The sequence below is a fragment of the Cyprinodon tularosa genome, unplaced genomic scaffold, assembly GCF_016077235.1.
Source record: "Cyprinodon tularosa strain WSP-4 unplaced genomic scaffold, ASM1607723v1 ctg82, whole genome shotgun sequence".
Taxonomy (NCBI): domain Eukaryota; kingdom Metazoa; phylum Chordata; class Actinopteri; order Cyprinodontiformes; family Cyprinodontidae; genus Cyprinodon; species Cyprinodon tularosa.
The window spans coordinates 664390-683908 of NW_024039585.1; the positions used below are offsets into that span (position 1 = coordinate 664390).

The 19519-nt window shown below is 37.1% G+C and overlaps 1 protein-coding gene across 3 annotated transcripts in view; it reads right to left on the bottom strand.

Annotated features, from left to right (window-relative positions):
• usp13 (ubiquitin specific peptidase 13) overlaps positions 1–19519 on the bottom strand; it is a 49868-nt gene that overhangs the window by 2715 nt on the left and 27634 nt on the right. For all 3 annotated transcript variants that reach the window (XM_038272251.1, XM_038272250.1, XM_038272249.1), the window contains exons 15-19: positions 19254–19376; positions 12843–12866; positions 12324–12467; positions 6918–7087; positions 677–866 (exon numbers count right to left, since the gene is read on the bottom strand). In XM_038272251.1, coding sequence (XP_038128179.1) covers positions 677–866; positions 6918–7087; positions 12324–12467; positions 12843–12866; positions 19254–19376 — 651 coding nt within the window. The remainder of the gene's footprint in view (positions 1–676; positions 867–6917; positions 7088–12323; positions 12468–12842; positions 12867–19253; positions 19377–19519) is intronic.

The window sequence follows — 19519 nt, forward strand, 5'->3', positions numbered from 1 at the left end:
CAATGAATACCTCAGATTGTTGTTTCAAAAATAGAAAACCTGCTTTCTTTACTTAGTTATGCCCTGGATTTTGTAGCGTTTGTGGACGCACTTAGCGTTTTACTTTTAAAGTATCATACATTTGCATGGTTTACAGTTTTTTTTCTAAATCTTTTGTTCTGAAATTCGAAGAAAGTCTAAAAGTCTTGATGTTTTATTTTCTGGGATTTCCTTTCAAAAAAGTAAAAAAAAAACAATCCACTGGACTTTGTTTCCAAGTTTGAGGACATGTCGCTTCCTATCCAGGGTTACGATATTACGGGTGTTCCTTCGTTGTGAATTTTTGGAAGTCCATATACTGTACTGCATTTGGAGCTGTTCTACAGCCACTGACTGAGTTTGCAGAAAAACTAGTGGGGGGGTTTTCCACCCAATTTTGTTCCCAATTTCTCCCACTTTGTTATAATGCTATATAACTGACATGATATACAACTGACATTTGATGGTGGATTATTTAGAAACAAGGTAAAGTAATGACTGGACTTGTTGCATAGATTGCATCCTGCCCAGTATCAGGCTGCAATTCTTTGAATTGAATTTCAATAAAATTTTAAAAATAAAATAGAATTAAATATAATTAAACAAAATTCCATGAAAAGAAAAAAAGGAGGCAACCTCAGAAATATGAGAGACTTACGTCCTGGTCCATCTTTGACTCTTGGGCCTGATGTTTCTCTGTCTGGAGACAATGTGGAGTCGCTATGCGAGTTGGTGTTGGAAAATGCGTTGTCATTGGGCTCTGTGTCTGCCATATCTGACAGGGCATCGCTCTCTTCATCCTCTGGGTGGGTGAAGATCCAGTCAAGCGCTCGTTCAAGATTGTTATTCTAGAAAATCATAAAAGAATGCAAACCTTACTGGAAACAGGCAAATTGTTCAAATAGATTTTTTTTGCAGTATAGAAAAAGTGAAATAAGATGCAGCTGCAAAACGCTGCCAGATTGCAAACATTTGTAGTAGCTTCCATAAGTGTTATTTTGGTAAATGCATGCCTTGTTTAGTTATTTATTTTGAAATTTATGCAAGACTGTGCACTGAGGAGAGAGCTGTGCCCCAATTTCGTTGAGCTGGTGTACACTGCATGACTGTGCAATGAAAATAAAGACTAGAGTTTTTGTGTTGAGTTTGGGAAAAAAATCATTTAAAGCCTTCAGTAGCTTTCATATTTTCTTACAAAGCCAGACCATTTCTTATTAGAAATCTTTTGCTTAACCAGTGTGAAGTAGCATGGATATGTGGAGTTGAAGGAAGAGGATGCATGGTTTTATTTTATTTTTTTAACAAAATAAAAATCAAGAAAGTGGCATGCAAATGTATTCATCAACTCTTAATCAGCCATTTGTAGAACCCCATTTAATTAAGATTGTAAGCATTTTGCTCAAGTCTGTTCTGTATATTTTAAATTTCCACACTAAAATTGTGGCTGATTTTTCTTTTGCCATTTTAGAAAAGCAAAATCTGCATTAAACTGAAGAGATCATTTTCCATATACGTAATTCTGACCAGGCCATTCCAATACAGGCATATGCTTTTGTCTAAACACTTCCACTGCAGCTTCAGTTTAACAATTAGGGTTGTTGTTTTACTGCAAGATTAAAAACATTTTCATCTTATAGTTTTATTCTGTTTTTTCCCCCTAGGACCATTGTGTGTTTAACTCCATTCTTTTTCCCAGCAGCTATAAACACTTTTCCCCTTTTCCCAGTGAAGAACTCCACATTGGGCTTTTTTTTTCTTGCTACCGTATTTTCACGACCATAAGGCGCACCGTACTAAAAGGCGCACTCTCAGTTATGTGTCCCATTTCTGTATTTAACACATACATAAGGCGCACCGGACTATAGGGCGCGTTTTTTATATACAGGTACATGTCCTCTACTACCTTTAAATAGCTCTACTGCGTATTTAAAAATACAGCGGGGGCAAAACTGAGTATGACTGTGCTTTATTCATGTATTTATTACAAAGTAGCTATTAATCAAACCTGGGTGCTGGCCGTGAGACAGACACATCGCAGATGACACAGCGCTGTGATCACTCCTAAATTAACTTAAAATCCTGAAACCTGCCGAAAGAATTTGTTCGCTTTTATTGCCGGTATCCTGGTGTCTGCAGTTTAAATTATTTAGATGAAAAACACCTGCCAGCAGCCGCGGTGAACCTGGAGGCTGCCCGGCCTAGAGGCTGCTGATGAAGGGATTTCTGCTGTCGGTGCACCGCTGGTATGTGGGGGTCTGAGCGCCTCCGACAGAAATAGATCATCTGGATGAACTGACTGCAATTATTAAGTTTTCAGGTGGACTTTCTCACTTAAAAACATATTAAAACTACTTTATTCCCACTGATCACAGCAAATATAGCTGCAAGATTTAGATTATTTAGATGAAAAAACACCTGCCAGCCACCGCGATGAAGAGGAGGAGACCCGCCCAGAGGCTGCTGTTGAATTAAGTTTTCAGGTAGAAAAATAGAGCGGGAGCAAAACTGAGTATGATTGTGCTTTATTAATGTATTTATTACAAAGTATTAATCAAATCCATCAAAGTCATCCTCCTCTGTTTCTGAATTAAACAGCTGCGCTAAATCAGACATGCCAATTTCCCATTCTTCGCTGTCAGAGTCACTTTCCGTGCAGCGCGGCTCCTCAGAAATAATGCCGGCTTTTGCGAAAGCTTGAACAACAGAGCCAGCAGACACGTTAGTCCAAGCATCTACAATCCATCCGCAAACGGTGGCGTAATTTGCCCGGCGCTGCCTTCCACTTATCCTGAAACTGTGGTCTCCGTCTGTCATCCATCGATCGCAAGTTCCTTTGTCAGACCTCCCGGGATAACGGTGAGCACAGCATCCATTTGATTCACCATGTTTTTCTCATCAGCTGTGAGATGGGCACGCTTGGAGTCACAGATTAACAGCGATGGTGATGCGTGGAAAAAAACACCTGTTCTCCTCACATAGACCTGCCTCAGCCACGATTTCATCATCTCCTCATCCATCCAGCCCGTTTCATTTGTGTTAATATCATATGTCATCAGAGCGCTGTGTCTGTCTCGCTGTCAGCTCCCAGATCAGCTTCTCTGATTGGTTGATGCGGCGCGTCCAGCAGGAAAACTTCATTTTTTCCATCTCGAGCAGCAGCAGCGCGTTGGCAGATGCTTAAACGCTCCTGCTGCTCAAAACGCGCTGCAGGACCTTTTGCTGCACCTATACGCGCGTCAACCATTGACTTTGCATGTAAACTCGCTGCTTCTGTTGCACCTGCTGGGTCCGGTTCACACCGATGTCGAGCGGTTGAACAGCGAGCACAGCGTTAATTTGTTTCCCCATGTTTTTCACATCAGCTGTGAGATGGGCACGCATGGAGTTACATATTAACAGCGATGGTGATGAGTGGAAAAAAAAACACCTGGTCTCCTTACATTCAGCCACTCTTTCATCATCTCCTCAATGAGGTGGTCTCAAAAGTCGCAGTTACAACACACATAAGGCGCACCGCACCAAAGGGCGCACCGCACATTTTGAGGGGAAAAAAAGACGTTTAAGTGCGCCTTATAGTCGTGAAAATACGGTACTTTTCCATAAATATTATGTTTGCCTTTTCTTTAACAAAAAAAAAACACCTTCTTGTCCTGCTTAGTAAAAATTGAAAGTTATGTTATTGATAGCTTTGGGAAAATGCCAGACTATTTTTTTCCTTGAAAACATGTACAAAAAGCTTCTCTTGTAGCCTCGGCCATGGTACTTGGCCTTCATGATGCCATTTGATTCATTTAAGCTCTCTAAGAAACCCAAGGCCTTTAAAAAACAGCTGAATTTATACTAGGAAATAAATTACAGAAAAGGTGAGTCAGTTTAAAAACATTCTGTGGACTGAACTTGACTGTATATAAATTAAAAGGTGTGTTACAAAATGTTTTATAATTTGTATTTGTAAAAAGAAATAAAACTTGTTGTACTCCCCACTCTTATCACATCTTAAGAGTTTTTCTACCCCATGATATGATAAAATTAGTGCTGTCAATCGATTAAATTTTTTAATCGCGATTAATCGCATCAATGCCTGAGTTAACTCGCGATTAATCGCATTTTAATCGCACATTTTTTTCCTGATTGAAAATAATTTAAATACTCCCGATGACATACAAAAAAATACATACAGGCTAGGTTTGTGCCAATGTTCTTTTTTTTAAATGAAAACAGGTCACAGATACTGATTTATGCCATAGAAACATATGGCAAGAAGATGGGGAGGCATGTAGCAAAAAATAACAAATATGTAGCCAAAAAAAAGGCCCTGAAAACAGGCTGATGTAAAAGACAGTCTTTACAGTTAATAGTCTTTTGAACAAAGACAAGCATTTTACCCTACTGCTATAAAATTTAGTAGAGTTAACATTAGATGTTAATTAACCAAGATAATAATGAACAATTTTCAATCAATACATCAAAATCAATAGACCGACATCACTAGATGGACGTTCTATGCTCTAGAAAGTTACTTTTCAGCCTCTTAACAAAAATGAGAACACACACAGACACACCCACCCACACACACACACGCGATACCGAGCTGTGGCGTACACATGCGGCAAGAGTGCCGTAGCAGATTCCATTTCACCTCAGTAATCTGTTTTCTCAGCGTATTTCAGGTTGCTACTAGTTACCAGACACTCAACTTGTTTGTTGGTGGTGGGGCTTAAAGAAAAGGCACTAGCGTCACCCAGTGTATGAGCGTCTTTTTCCCTTGAGGAGCTCCGCTCTGGAAGCCTATGAGAAATGCATACACTGGGGGAAAATAGCCCCGCCTTCCCGCAGGCTGCAGGGGGATGTACTTGGAAAATTGTACCATAAAACCACATAGCGTTAATCTCACGTTAAAAAAATTATCGCCGTTAAAATGGCCTCGCGTTAACGCGTTAATAACGCGATAATTTTGACAGCACTAGATAAAATACATGGATCTAAAATAGTAGCATGACTGGTTATCGAAAGGTGCACTTGAGAATGAAAATAGGATTTGAAATGTTTCCTCTTATAGTTTCGCTGCTATGGTGTATGGACTTATGATGAAGACGATAAATGAGCAAGCTTTAACTGCAGAGGTGGGAGGCATCCATCTGTGATAAACTCTCCCTGAAGATGCCTGAATCCACAGCAGAGGTGTGACTGGTGGAGAATGAGAGTCTGGGGAGCGTATGTGGAGATGGTTTGGCTGATGGCATCTGTTTACCCATCTGAGAGGTTGTTAGGGTCAGATAAACATCCTTAACGCTAAATATGTCTGTCAAGCCCTCTCTCTGTCGTATATACCTCCCTCCCTCCTTTGGGAGGTATATGCAGTCTTTGTTTTCTCTCCACTTTAACAACAGCAACAGCATGGCTGCCAGTGAACACTGTGGCTTTGCTAATGATAAACAAGAAGCCCAGTATCTATTTTGGTTTTCTAACAACTGTTTACTGGGCTATATTTTGCTGAGGGGGGCAGTTTGAAATATGACACGTGAAATGTGAGAACTAGATGCCATTTGAAGGCTTTAGGAATAAATGTCCATGAAGTGGAATCTCTTTGAAATGTTGAACAACTCAAAGCTTATAATTTCTCACACTGTTTATGTTTTTGACACATTTAGTAGTCGTCTAATTTTTAGATTAGCTCCCGAAACACTTCCTGTCCCTCAAGCAGAAAGTTTGCACCACATGGAGGTGAGGGGAGGAGGTGTTGGTGTGCTGTTAGGACTATTTGTAAACACCGCGTAGAGCGGACATATTTAATCAGTCTGACACACAGGGCCAAACAAATCTGTACTTTGGAAAGTGAACAAGTAGGGCAGCCAGAGCCTTTTATGACTTACAGGGTTGGCTTTTCATCTCCTCGCTCTGTTGTTGCCCTCTTTTCAAAAGCTACTTCACTTCTTGCCCTCCTTCTGCTTCTCCTGTCTTTAAGCTATGTCTCAGTTTTTAAGTTTAGCCCCATTTTCCTTCAAGTTTCAACAAAGCGCTGGTTTTGTTTTGTTATGGTGCCAAACAGCTTCTACAGATGTGCTTTTAGTCCTTTATTCCTTAGAGATGTTCAACACACTATTTAGACTGTTATTAGTCCACATTCTTTCTCCTGTTTAAGTCGAACTTTTTCACTTTCATATGAAAGGTCAACTAATTCAAACTAAGGATCAGCTTCCCAATCTAAAATTTCTACTCTTTTAGCAGGTCTGATGTGACTGCCCACACTGAGACAGCTCAGCTCTGCACATGTTTACTCAAATAACTATTTTGTTATTACTGTTATTACTTTGCTGCTGCAGGGATGTGCAAAGCTGGTCATCATGCCCCAAAAGACTTGCAGCAGCAATTGCAGTGAAACAGTTTCTACAAAGATTTAAAGAATAAGGGCTAAAGTATATTAGGATTTTCATGGGCAGAAACACCCCAAAAAACACTTTTTTTTAACCCAGTTAACATTTACGCACAACTATTTGTTGCTCTACTACATTAAATCTCAATAAAATACTTTAAATTTTGCCATTATTTCCTAAGAAAAAAGGACAAAAGTCTACAAAAACAAGCAATATTCTAAGACACTGTATTCATATCTAACTGCTAAAAATGAATGGTTTCACACTGTAAAAACTATTTAAAATGAATTAAACATTTCTTAGGATAAAAGTCTTCACCCTTAATCTGAGCAGGTAAATGAGATTATCTATCTGAATGAGTGTATGTGCCCTTAAAATAAGAAAATTTGATAATATGCACTTGAAATACGACAATAGAGTTTTCTTTCTTATTTAAAAAACAAGCAATATTAAGCTAATAAGCTGGAAGAAGAAGGGTCAGTGCAGAGCAACCAAATAAATAAAAACAGCTAGCAGAAGACGGACCGTGGCTTTGAGTGAACGGATGCTGTGATTACGAGGAAAGCCCATTGATGTGAGGATGGCGACGCTCTCTTCAGGGGGCGAGTTGTCCAGTGGAGTGGCCCCTACAGGGCTGTCACTAGTGGAGGGAAGAGGATCCATCATTGAGGGCAGAGTGAGAGGTTCAGCAAAGTCTGTTAAAAAAAAAAAAAAAAAAAAGGAAAATAATTTAAAGAAAGTGAGGATTTTTTTTTTAGTACTGGTAACATCAAAAATATAGCATTTCAAGTCCTTGATAATAACAAGCCAGTTCTGCAGACACATGAACTAGCAGATAAAGGAATGAAAGAAAAACGTACAGAAGATATGTATAGAAATTAAGTATAGAAAAACTACAGAAAACAAACCGCATTGGAAGGGAAAGGTCTGAGCATTCATTAAAACATAGGAATGTGATTCTACAGACATGTTCAAGTTGCACATTATTCCAAAAACCTGATGTGACCTTAACATCAATAATCTACCATCAGTACTGAAAATAACTTTTTCCTTATCCCTAGTATTTCTGCCAGAGTTATATTTTGTCAAATTATTTGCAAGCAAAGGAAAATATGGGAGGCAAGAAATATATTTCACAAAGTTTTTGCACACAGTTCTTTTCTCAATTTAAAGTTTGTGCAAATCTCTCACTTTTATACTAGGTAAAGGAAGATGCATGATTGAGCAATTTGAGGAGCTAGACTGATGGAATTTGCACAGCTTTAAATAAGTCCCTATGTAAGCATTTAGGAGAATATACATTTATTAGGTTAAAAATGGAAACATTTTTTTTAAGTTGAGAAGAAAGTGTGTTGAATTAAAAAGTGCAGGTAAGTTAACTTAAAATACTCATACCCACATCTGTCAACCAATCATCAGTTAAATAATTGAACAATCTTCTACAAGAATGCAGGAAATGACAACCATCAGTCACTGATATAAGCAAATAAACTGGAAAGTAATTCCTCCTTGATACCATCAGATCCTAATTAGGTTTCCATCCATGTATTTTCTAAAATCTGCACTCAGAACCTGGTGCAGAAAGTGCCAGCGCATATGCAAACATTAAGGTTTACACTGTATAGCATCGTGATGACAGAGAAGAGCAACCAAAAAGTTATAAAACAACATAGTGCTTTTGCAATATTCACACTTCATGTGGGCCACACTGTCAAGCCCAGCAGCCTTACAAGGGTAAGCATGATGAATGAATGAAGACTGCACATTGCTTATTTATCTAAAGTTGAGCAGCACTGAATGGTACCAATCATGTTTTTTCTGCCACTGAGACCCTTTAGTTTTCGTATCTGTGTTGTATGGAAACTACGGCAGAAACTAACGATTATGTTGCAAATTGATTATTTAACTTATCGTTAAATAATCGGATAGCCAAAGGTTCCTTAAAGATGATTTTTTTTTTTTATTAAATTAAAACTGGTGAAACTAAAACATTTCCACTTGAGGAGTTCTGGAAGAGCATATTGACAGCCAACATCCATCCATCCATTTTCCATCATGCTTATCCCAGGGAAGTCGGGAGGGATGCTGGTGCCGACCTCCAGCAACTCACAGAAACACAGAGACGGACAGGACAAAAAACCAAGGAGAATTTAGATAAGCCAATTAACCTAACAGTCATGTTTTTGGACTGTGGGAGGAAGTCAGAGTACCCAGAGAGAACCCACGCATGCTCAGGGAGAACATGCAAAGTCCAAGCAGGAAGACTCCGGAATCAAACCGGGAACCTTCTTACTGAAAGGCGGCAGTGCTACCCACTACTCCACTCAGCAGCATTTATCTCAAATGCAAAATATTTATATATTTTTTACAATCTTGTTATAATTACTGCTCTAACTGGGTTGTTTTGTCAAAGCATGTTTTACAATCTATATACTCCAATTAAAAATTAATTGATTACTAAATTAGTTGACAATTATTTTAATAATTTACTAATCACAATTAACTTGATTTAATTGTTTCAGTGCTAATCAATCAAAATCCTAGTTAATATGCATTATTTCTGAGTAAAAAGAGAGATTGAGTCAATGGGGATTAATGTGGTAACATAATTTCAGGTTTAACGTTGGAAAAAAGCTATAAAGAGGCTGGTTCTCTAGGTGTCGTTAACCAAATGACATTAGACAACATGTCCTTCAACTAGGAACAAGGAGCTTTCGAGAATAGAGGCACTGGTACTAAAGAGAGCCTCTGTTAGAGTCATTGACGTAAAAGAAAAATCATAGCAATTATCTCACAGTGTTCGTTTCTATCTTTGCTTTCTAGTCTTGTGTTCTCATCACTGATACTTTTTTGTTTTTTTAATCACATGAAATTGGTTGTCTTCAAGACGTTATCATCTGAACCAGGTTAACAAACCATTCTTTTATGGCTTATTGTAGGCATGTTTCTGCAGTCACTGACGGAATAGTAGATTAAATATACGAGATTGTCCTTGAGGGCGAGCAGGTCCCACAAGAAGAGAATGGTTTGCTTTTATTAAAAGCAACACTTTCAATAGAAGATAAAAAAATAATTAACTGGTAGATAAAGTGTAGATAAAAAGAGGGCATTCATTTTTTCATTACCACGCATATCATCTGCAGATAGACAGTACCTTGTTAACATATCTGACAATGCTGAATTATTCTGTTTAGTGGTAAATACTGGTTTTCCCTGCCTGATGCAGCTACAAGGAGATCTTAAAAAGTGTGCTGTGTGTAAATAATCTCCATTCTTACACATTCAAAAATAATTTGTGTCTTTTTTACAAGGAGTCATTTCTAATCTAAACTGCATGTATTTGCAAATAAGTATTTTCTTAATTTATATGTTTATGCTACTCTCAATTAGTTAGTCACAATACAAAGGAAACCTTTAAAATTTCCTAGAAGTATCTGTAAAAACAAGAAAACTATTGAAATATATCAGTCATTTTAATAATGCAACTTTCTCAATAATCCATAGAAAGAGATGCATGGCTGTTCTAATACAGAACACATAAAGGAAGATTAAAATTTTTTTATATTATATACATCTATGAAAAGTGTAGAATTTGAAGTTCCTGTATTTTTCTTTACAATGTAGAAATTTACTTTTTCAGTTGAAAAAATGCTTGCAGATTCCATATTAACTGCTTCACATCTGTGTGGCATCAAGTCAACCGCAGCCTGGTACCCATCATGTAAAAATCGAATTTCTACTAAAAGCTGTTATCCGAGTTGCCATATTGGAATGTTATTATATTGAACATAACTGCAGATGTACTGTAAATTATCTGAGCAGCTGGCAATATCATGAATACACCAGACACCCTATCATGTGCATTAACATCATAGTGGAATACAGGGTAATTATGGACATATTTCTGTTATGTATGTGGCTGAAAAATAGACATTTCTGAATAATTTTAATGTTTCTTCACATTTATTAGATCTACATTGACTCTAGAGCTTCTAAGTGATCTGTGCAAATTAATGAAAATAAAAATCATTTAATTTAATCCCCTTTTTAATAATAGTTTTAGAGTGTAAAGAAATTTGCAGAAAGATGTGCAACTTTGAGTCAGAATGTTTAGAATAACCTGAATTTCTCAGGGAAACAAAATTATACAGTGAGAGAAATAAAATATTTAAAAAAAGAAGGCATGTATTTTGCATATGCACTGGTCCCATTTAAAAAGTAACTCTCAGGAGGAGGCTCTAATTTCCTTCTACTCTTCAAAGCCTCTTTAAATCTAGGAAGGGAAATAAAAAGTGACACGAGTTGATGCCTGAGGGGATAGTTCACTGCTGAGCAGCTCTGATACTCTGGATTGACTTCAACAAAGTTTTTGGTGAGGATCAGAAATACATGGACATGCACTGATAAATACATGCAGCCCAGAAAGGGAGGTAGTGTGGTACCAGCAATAACAGCGCCAGAGTTTCTATATATACAGACTACGGGAACATTAGATGTGATGTGTCTATCACTTCAAATTACCTCTGTGTTCAAAACGGTCCCTAATAAATAAACTTTCCCTGCCTTTTGGTGCTCTTTGTCAGTCTCCTCTCTGCACACTCTGGAAGCTTGTGGACTCTGATTAAAGATACAGCCTCTATGCTGTCTGGTTTTTCTAGTTTTAACTTTCCTCTTAAAACTCAATAACAATAACGATACCAACCATTAACGATAGTTGCAGTTAAAGAAAAGGGAAATTGCACGCAGTCTTTGGTTTTGTACAAGTGAAATATTCTTTAATGGAAAATTAAAAAATAAAAGTCTATATCAATAATCTACTCTAAAATCCTACTAATTATATATTAATTAACAGACCAGTAAAAGTCTGCAAATTGCCCTTTATACTTCCCAAAGGTGAGGAAGAATCTTAATTTAAATCATAAGCAGGAAGCTTGATGCTTTGACACATTGACATTTTCAAAAAAATTGTACTGTGTCTCTATATATTCAAACATCAGCTTTGCTTTATTTGTAACCCACATACGCCCAAACTACCTGAAAGCCAACAAAAATCTTATTTTTTCAAAATGCAATTAAAAAATTAATCTGGCACCAATTTTTTTATGCCCTAAATTTGTCATAACACATATTAAAAGAAACCAAGTTTATTTTTCTCCTGTACAAATTCTGATGAATAAGATGATTACATGCATTACAAAACACATGCAACACAACTTTTTAGTATATCATGTATAGTCCGTATGACATATCAAAGTTTTTTTTTAAGTTATCTGGAAAGTTTATATATATATATATATATATATGGTGTATAATATAATGTAGATATAGATAGATATAATTATGACCATATTCACCTTTTGCTGTAAGATCTATTCTGTGAAATTTTAAGATATTGTTTTGTATTTTAATTTAATTATTACTGTAGAAACACCATTAGTATGTACCAAGAATAAAAATGTATTTATTGACTAGGAGTTTTTTCTCTCATTTTATAACTTCTGAGTTGACATCCAGTACATCCAGAAGTTTTTTCATGATACAAGTTGTAAAATTTCTCAACATTTCACATATTTCTATTTAAACAGATTCAACAAAATCATCAAATCACTCTTATTTTTTCCTATATATGTCAAATATTCTTTTAATCGTAGGGTTGTCCAGTAGCTAAAAATCAAAATAAAAAATAAGGCAATAAATCTTGTGTGCATTTTGTTTAATTTGCTGGCCAAGCCGAGATAAGTTCCCTCTCATATACAGTCAGTTTTATCTAAGCCCTCTCACTTGCATATAGAAAACTTTTCAAATCTATCAAAATGTTGTTAAAAGAGAATGAAGACTGTGTAAAGAACCCTGTTTAATATGTGATAGTCAAACATTCCCCCTGTTCCTTAGCACAATGTTGCCATGATGTCTGCGGCGTTGCTGCCTTACCAGGCTCCTCCATATGAGCTATGATCCAGTTGAAGGCCATCTCTGGGCCCATGTTTCCTGTGTAGTACACCGCCTTCCTGCAGGCCTCTAACGGAAAACCCATCTCTGCCAGCTGCATAACTGCTCTCTCATCTATCTCTGGAGCTGTGGACAAAAGTAAAAAATACATAATAAATCAACTCTTATACATACACTCACTGATTCAGCAGTAACAGCAACTTTCTCTCTCTGGGACTCATTATAAATAAATAAAAAAAAGCAGAATCAAGCCACAGCAAGGTATCTTTACCAGGATAGGATTTATCAGCAAGAGAAATGAGCCCCAGTCAAATAAGCAGAGCTACATTGAAAAAGGTAAGTTTGTCTGAAAGTACAGAGCATCTGCAGCACCTGCTTGGGTAGTCACAGCATTCATCAGTACTGTCAGAATAGGAAAAAAACACTTTCCAATGTAATACTTTCATGCATCTAACACATTTGTTTAAACATTGTGACTCAGAAGAGAAATGAAATACTTACAGTCAGTTGAGCTCATCGAGTTATCTGAGGAAAAAAAGGAAAAAAAAATCAGGAGAATGATTGGTAAGAGGTAACAGCACAGTGAGATTAATTATATGGGCTGTTTTGTTTTTGTTTATTTGTCTCAGCTCAGTTAATGCCTCAGGAGGATTAATTCTTTAGAGGATTTACAGACATTCCCTAAACATCAAGAAAGCTCAACGGAGCATTTTAGTGAGAATCATTGTCAACAAAAATAGAATTTAATTGAGGATCATAGGAAAATGTCCTTTCTTAAAGGCACACTGGAGACTTAATTTAAATGATTCCTAAGACCAATGTACAGTGCTTGACACTATCAAAGCTACGAGTGGAGCTCCCCTCTTGAAAACCACCTATGTAAGTTGACCATCACTGGCCAGGTCATGTGACCCGGAAGAATGTTTCGCTTTATGGCTGCAGGCTCTTATATCATCATGGAGGTAAGACTTTTGCTCTACTATATTTCCGTCTGCTTGACTACGGGTAATGGCTGAGACAAGGAAAAAGTTTAAACCTTCCGAGGAAGCTAAATAGAGAAAGGGTGAAAGGGATCATGCCTGAGTAGAAACAAAAGTCAATCTTGAAAAGGAATTTGTTTGTTGCCTCAATTCTCTTATCTCAACTTTTATTATTAGACTTATTATTATTAGACTCATTATTATTGCTCCTTGCATACAGTCATATATCTTTGTTATTATTTTCGGTGTTTAGTAGAAGCAAAATGCAGGTAGTTAAAGGTCAAGCGCCCCTATTGGCAAAATGTTACAGTGTGCCTTTAAGTCCAAAGAGCTGATAAACAAAAGCATGTTTTCCTGAAGCCAAGAAAAGTTTTGCTTTTTGCAGCCAGAAGTCTAATGTTTTGTATATATGCTAAAATTTCTATCCCCTGCTTTATCTGAACACGCACCCATATGATGAATGCATTCCTGATGATGGTCTGTATTTAACAGTAGGGATTAACTCAGGCCAAATCTGCTGATAAATGTTCATTAGAGCAGGTATTAGTTCCATTGGCTGTGGTAGCAGGTGTTACGTCCTGCTGGGAAATGAAAGAATGCTTCTTCCTAATGAAACACCTTGTGGAGATGCTGAAGTTCTCTATAGTGTTCTGGTTTATTGTGTTGACTTTAAGCTTATTAAGCTTATTACAAGTGGAGACTGGCTCCCTACCGACAGTGGAAAATATACACAGGAAATGAAGCAGCTCGGATCTGCTTTCCTGTGAAAAGAGGACTTTTAACCAAAAAGTCCTTTGTCTCCCTGACGTAGGTATGGCTCCAGCTGCAAACTAGTCATCTTCTTCCCAAAAACTGTCCAAAGGGCAGTGCAGCATTTTCCACCACATGTTTGTCATTTCCTCGTCTTTATATTAATATGCTTCTATAAATCTCTGTGAACCACCAGCTTCTTTAGCAATAAACTTTTGTGATTTGCCCTACTTATGGAGACGTAAGTGACTGTTGGCTGGACAACTGAAGTAAATCAGCAAGCTTTCTGATAACTATTAGCTTGAATGCAAAATGTTTCTTCATTATTTTTATTTTTTTAATAATCAGTAATGTTAAAAACTCTAATTTTCAGAAAATGATAATATGGGATTTTTGTTTATAGGGAGTCCAAGTCATTAAAACTATCATAAAGTTTTAAAATGTATTAGTTTTAGTATTTTTGAAAGAAATTATTGAAACAGAATAACTATCTTATTATGGTCATGTACTGTATTATTTGCTGGTTAAAACAATTCAATACATCATATTACAAAAACAATGAAGTTCTGTGGCCATTTTTATACAAAAGTAACTTTAACATATGGAAACTAAGGCTGGGACATTAACGCGTTAATTTCGATTAATTAATCATACAAATATTAACGCGTTAAAAAAATTAACGCATTTTAATCGCACACCAAAGTCTCCTGGAAGTCGTTTGGGATTTCACCCAAGTAATTATTTCACCTGTGGGGGCAGCATTAGAACTATGGCCAGAATACCGTCGGACAGAAACTGAAGAAGAAGAACAGAGAAGAAAGTTGCTTTTAACTAGAAGGAGAGACAACCATGGAAGAATTAGACGAAGCAGATGAAAACATTTTAGTTGGTCCTTTGCAGGGGAAATTTTGTTTTAAAATACAGGAGGGAAGAGTCGATAAGAGCGCGGTCATATGTAAATTATGCAACAAGGAATTCGCCCATCACCGCAGCGTATCAAGCCTCAAATATCACCTGAAGCAAAGCATGTAGCAGCTAGCTTGGCAGATACTAGCGTGGAAGCTAGCCCGACTGGGAGGAAGAAGAAACAACCCACACTACACCAGCTGACTGGCTTCAAGGGCAGGGTAAGCAAGACCAAGGCCGAGAAAATGACCAACGCGCTGGCTTACTGGGCGGCTCTCGACTGCAGACCCATTGCTGTGGTAGAAGATAAGGGGCTGTCTCAGCGTGAGGATGCCCTAAATCACAGATTTCTACAAGTGGCTACAGCACTCGACCCTCGCTTTAAGGTGTGTAATGGTCTTCTTTATTTTTCTCTTTTATTGCTTATGACTCTTTTATTTCCTCGGCCCCCTCCCCTCCCCTCTCTTATGGAATAACAACATCAACATGACTTGTATAGCACATTATCATACATAATTGTCATTCAGTGTGCTAAAGAGTAAAAAAAAATGAAAACAGAAAAAAATAATTCATGTTGTTTTATGGATTGAAGATAATTAACCAACTATTACCAAAGGCAGATGAGAATAATGCTATTTTTAATTTCTTTTTAAAACAAGATGCTGTTGGAGCAGTTCTAATATGGACAGTTTAGACTTGACCATAGGCACAACCAGTAGAGGAGATTCTGGATGATGGAAACCATGTATACTAATGAATTTCATCCAGCTTGTACTCTGTAAATCTCTGATTAATGTGACCACAAACCTGATTCTGATTCTTATTCTGATCTTAAGGACCTAAAGTGTCTACCAAGAGGAGAGCGAGGAGAGGTGTGGACCAGCATTGAGGCACTGGTGCAACAACAACCAGGCAGAGCCACACCGGAACGCACAGAGGAGCCAGCAAGGAAGAGGAGCCTCCTGCTGTATAATTCCGACTCTGAATCAGAGGATGAAGATGGGCCCAAAGGAGCCTTGGCCCGCTACAAGGCAGAGCCTACCATCAGTGAGAGAGACTGCCCACTGCAGTGGTGGTCCACTCATGAGAGAGCCCATCCACAGCTCTCTGTCCTGGCCCGCAAGTATCTAGGCAGCCCTGCCACTTCGGTACCCTGCGAAAGATTATTCTCCCTGGCAGGTAACATAGTTCAAAAGAAGAGGGCAGCCCTGAGCTCTGAAAATGTGAACAGGCTAGTATGTCTCAGCAACTGGCTGAAAGAGAGGAAGTAATCAGTTAATGTGTATCCTGAGGCCAGTTGGCCAGTTGTGTTTCAAATGGGAAAAATTGGAGGTCAATCACTGTCACTTTATGTTGAACTGAACTATCTGAATGGCCAATGTTATAAAGAGTTGGACTGAATTTCATTTAATTTCTGACTTATTTTTTGTAAACAGTTGAACTGTTGATAAATCCACGAATTGTGTTAAAGCCTCAGAGGCTTTTTGTTCTGAATGTACTTGAGTATTGCATTTTTGCGTTTAAAAAGCAGTATTAAGCTCTACCTATACCTATAGAGCTACCTGAATTTCTGAGTTTAGCGTTCCTAAATATGTTGAACTTTAAAATTTGCACTGGCCTGTTGATATTTCTTTAAAAAAAATAAACAATATTTTGTCTATTAAGCTTATGTGTTGTCATTCAAAATCCATGTGGAAAAAGTTACTTCCTGCAGTTTCCAAGTATGCGATTAAAATGCGATTAATTCGATTAATTAATTTCACAGCCATGCGATTAATCGCGATTAAAAAATTTAATCGCGTCCCACTTTAGAATTTAATCATTGTTGGTTATACATTAGAAAAATGATATATTTACCTTCTATGTAGGGTTTTAGGGGCCAGAATTACAGCACAAAGCCAGTTGCATAGCAAATCATTCTGTGATTCTGATATGCTTCTTCCGTCTGTTACAGTTTGATTAAATAAAAAAATATACATTACAAAAATACAATATTACATGAAGTAGTTGGTTGTTTGTTGTGGCATATTTTTAATTTTTAACGTAGAAAAAAGGCGAGCTAAACTCATAGAATAAAATTTAAAACGTAATCAGAGTTCTGATTGATAAATTAAAATAAGAAATATTACAGCAAAACAATTTCTTTCCAATCTTTTCTTGCCATAAACGGTCAGAAATGTCAGAGTAAATTGGCCGATTTTGGTTGAATCTGGCCGCAAGAACACACATTTGTGGGCCGCGATGTAATCAGTGTGAAACAATCATGCATCCGGAGACAAAAGAGTGACCAATCATCCATCACAGCCAACATCAGGGAGGGATAACGAGCCAGAAGTCAATTTACAGCAGACAAAAATTAATATTAAAATTAAAATTAATGAATATGAGACAAACCAATGTGAGCATATTGATAAACACCAGTTATTTTCTGACATCCTTTCATTTCACAGTTTTAATCCCATTAACTGTAAAAGGATGTTATTGCAACCTTGAATAAACAGATTGGGAGTTAATCGAATTGGAAAACATTTTCACTGTTGTTAGATTCAGGTCTAAGTATAAAATACAGTGTATATAAGGCAGTTCAAGGCCAGAGGCTATTTGCGTTTGTAAATCAAGCTTTGTAACTTACAGAGTTTGAGAGTTAATATTTGTGCAAGTAAACGCTGCTTTGCCACAACAGCTTGACTTTTCATTTCATGGAGAAAGATTTAACCAAAATTGCATTTTCAGAGGTTTTTACAAACATTTTATATTATAACTTGTAAAGAGCTGTGAAGTGACCACAAAAGTATTTTTTTGAATTGAATTTTGCTCAAATTTAAGAAAAATGTATAGGCAAATATACCATCTTTAAGAAGCTGCTTTAATTAATGTATCTACTAATGAGACCATTTTTCCCCAATATATTCTAAAGAAACAAAAAATAAAAAAATAATCTGTAAAGGGGTACATATTTCTTATGGCACCTTTTTGGTAATAATAGTGATAAAAAAAAGGTACAGTTTCCTTTTTTTCTGATTTTTTTTACATTAAAAACTTTGATTTGCAAGTCAAAATCATTTTTGGCTCATGTTTGTGTCCATACAAACTTGCTAATCTAAAGAAGATTAATCAAATCTTTAAAATCAGTTAACTGTTTGACACAAGTTGTTGAGTCTTAAAATATTTAGGAGCACTCTGACAGTAAAGCTTCAAATTATTTCTTCTACCAAGCTTACTGTGATGCAGCAGCCTGAGATATTTTTAAAACATCTCGTTTGTTCCATCTAAAAGTGTTTCCTTCAGCTCTCTCTCTCTATCTGCAGTAGTTCTAAAATATTAATTAATATATTAATCATAATTTCAAGTAGTTTAGCTTTTCGACAGAATGAGGTTTTCACAAGACAGACAGAGGCAAAAAGCTGTGGCTTTAGCCTTTAGGGAGAAAGGAAGACAAAGCTCTGATGTGCTATATGTAAACCATGTTTCTAAAGGTTAGAGTCTGATACTTCAACATTTCCTCCTAAATAAAACCAACCAGATTCCAGAATCTGTTCTCCCAAAAGCCAGCCATGTATATTACAAGAGGCTTGCATGAAATAATCACAATTTATAAGGCTTAGCCACACTTTGAACACAACTTTCCACTAACTGCCTGAGCGTTTCCTTCCCCTGCCATTCCCACTGAATGTGTACTTAGGAGAGAAGTTTGTCGGTTTTGAGCAAAATATCATACCAAAGACAATTTCACAGATGACTGGGCCCTAGAAAATACTCCATGTCAGCTTTGAAGGATGTCGAGGAGCTTCTTTTAACAACTCACACTGACTTATTGAATCACCTGGAAGTTGTGGCTTGGTTGGACCAAAAACTTCTGCACTTATGACAACTTTACAAAGGCCCAATATTTGTTAAGGCCAAAGAAAAGAGCAGATGCTCAGAGAAAATGCTGCCCTTTATAAACAAGAACAGGGCTATGTTATTGGAAATGTTGGGCCAAAAAAAGGCCCCAAGTTGTAAAGAATGTCATTTAGCATTTACTTCATCCAGTTCATGCATCACCACCAATGTCGCTGAGGGCCTCTGCTTGTAAATTATAGGAGTCTACTGTCCGTGTAGTGAGAGTCAGAAAAATGGATGAATATTACTCAACTCACCAAAATACGGTTCATCATAGGGAATAAAAATTAAAAAAAAGAAACAAAGAGTTATACTTTTATTTTCCAATTTGAAACCTAGAGGAGAATGTTACACATGCTGATGCAAATGTTGCAAATTATGTTGAGTGTCATACCTCTGGTGTCTTCCGGTAATACAATGGGAGGCATAAGATCCGGGAGCTCCTCCTCACCAGCCTGCAGGCCTGTGGCTCGAAGGCGGTTCAGATCCAAAAAGTCTGGAACATCGATGGCTAAGTCTGCAAAACGACACAAACATACTGGTTTCAGCTAAAGAGATTCATCCCCCTACGGTTGGTGACTCCTTAAATCACAATAATTAATGACCACTGGTTCATTCACTATTTTAAACAAGTCGGTTTTTTATATTTTATACTATAGA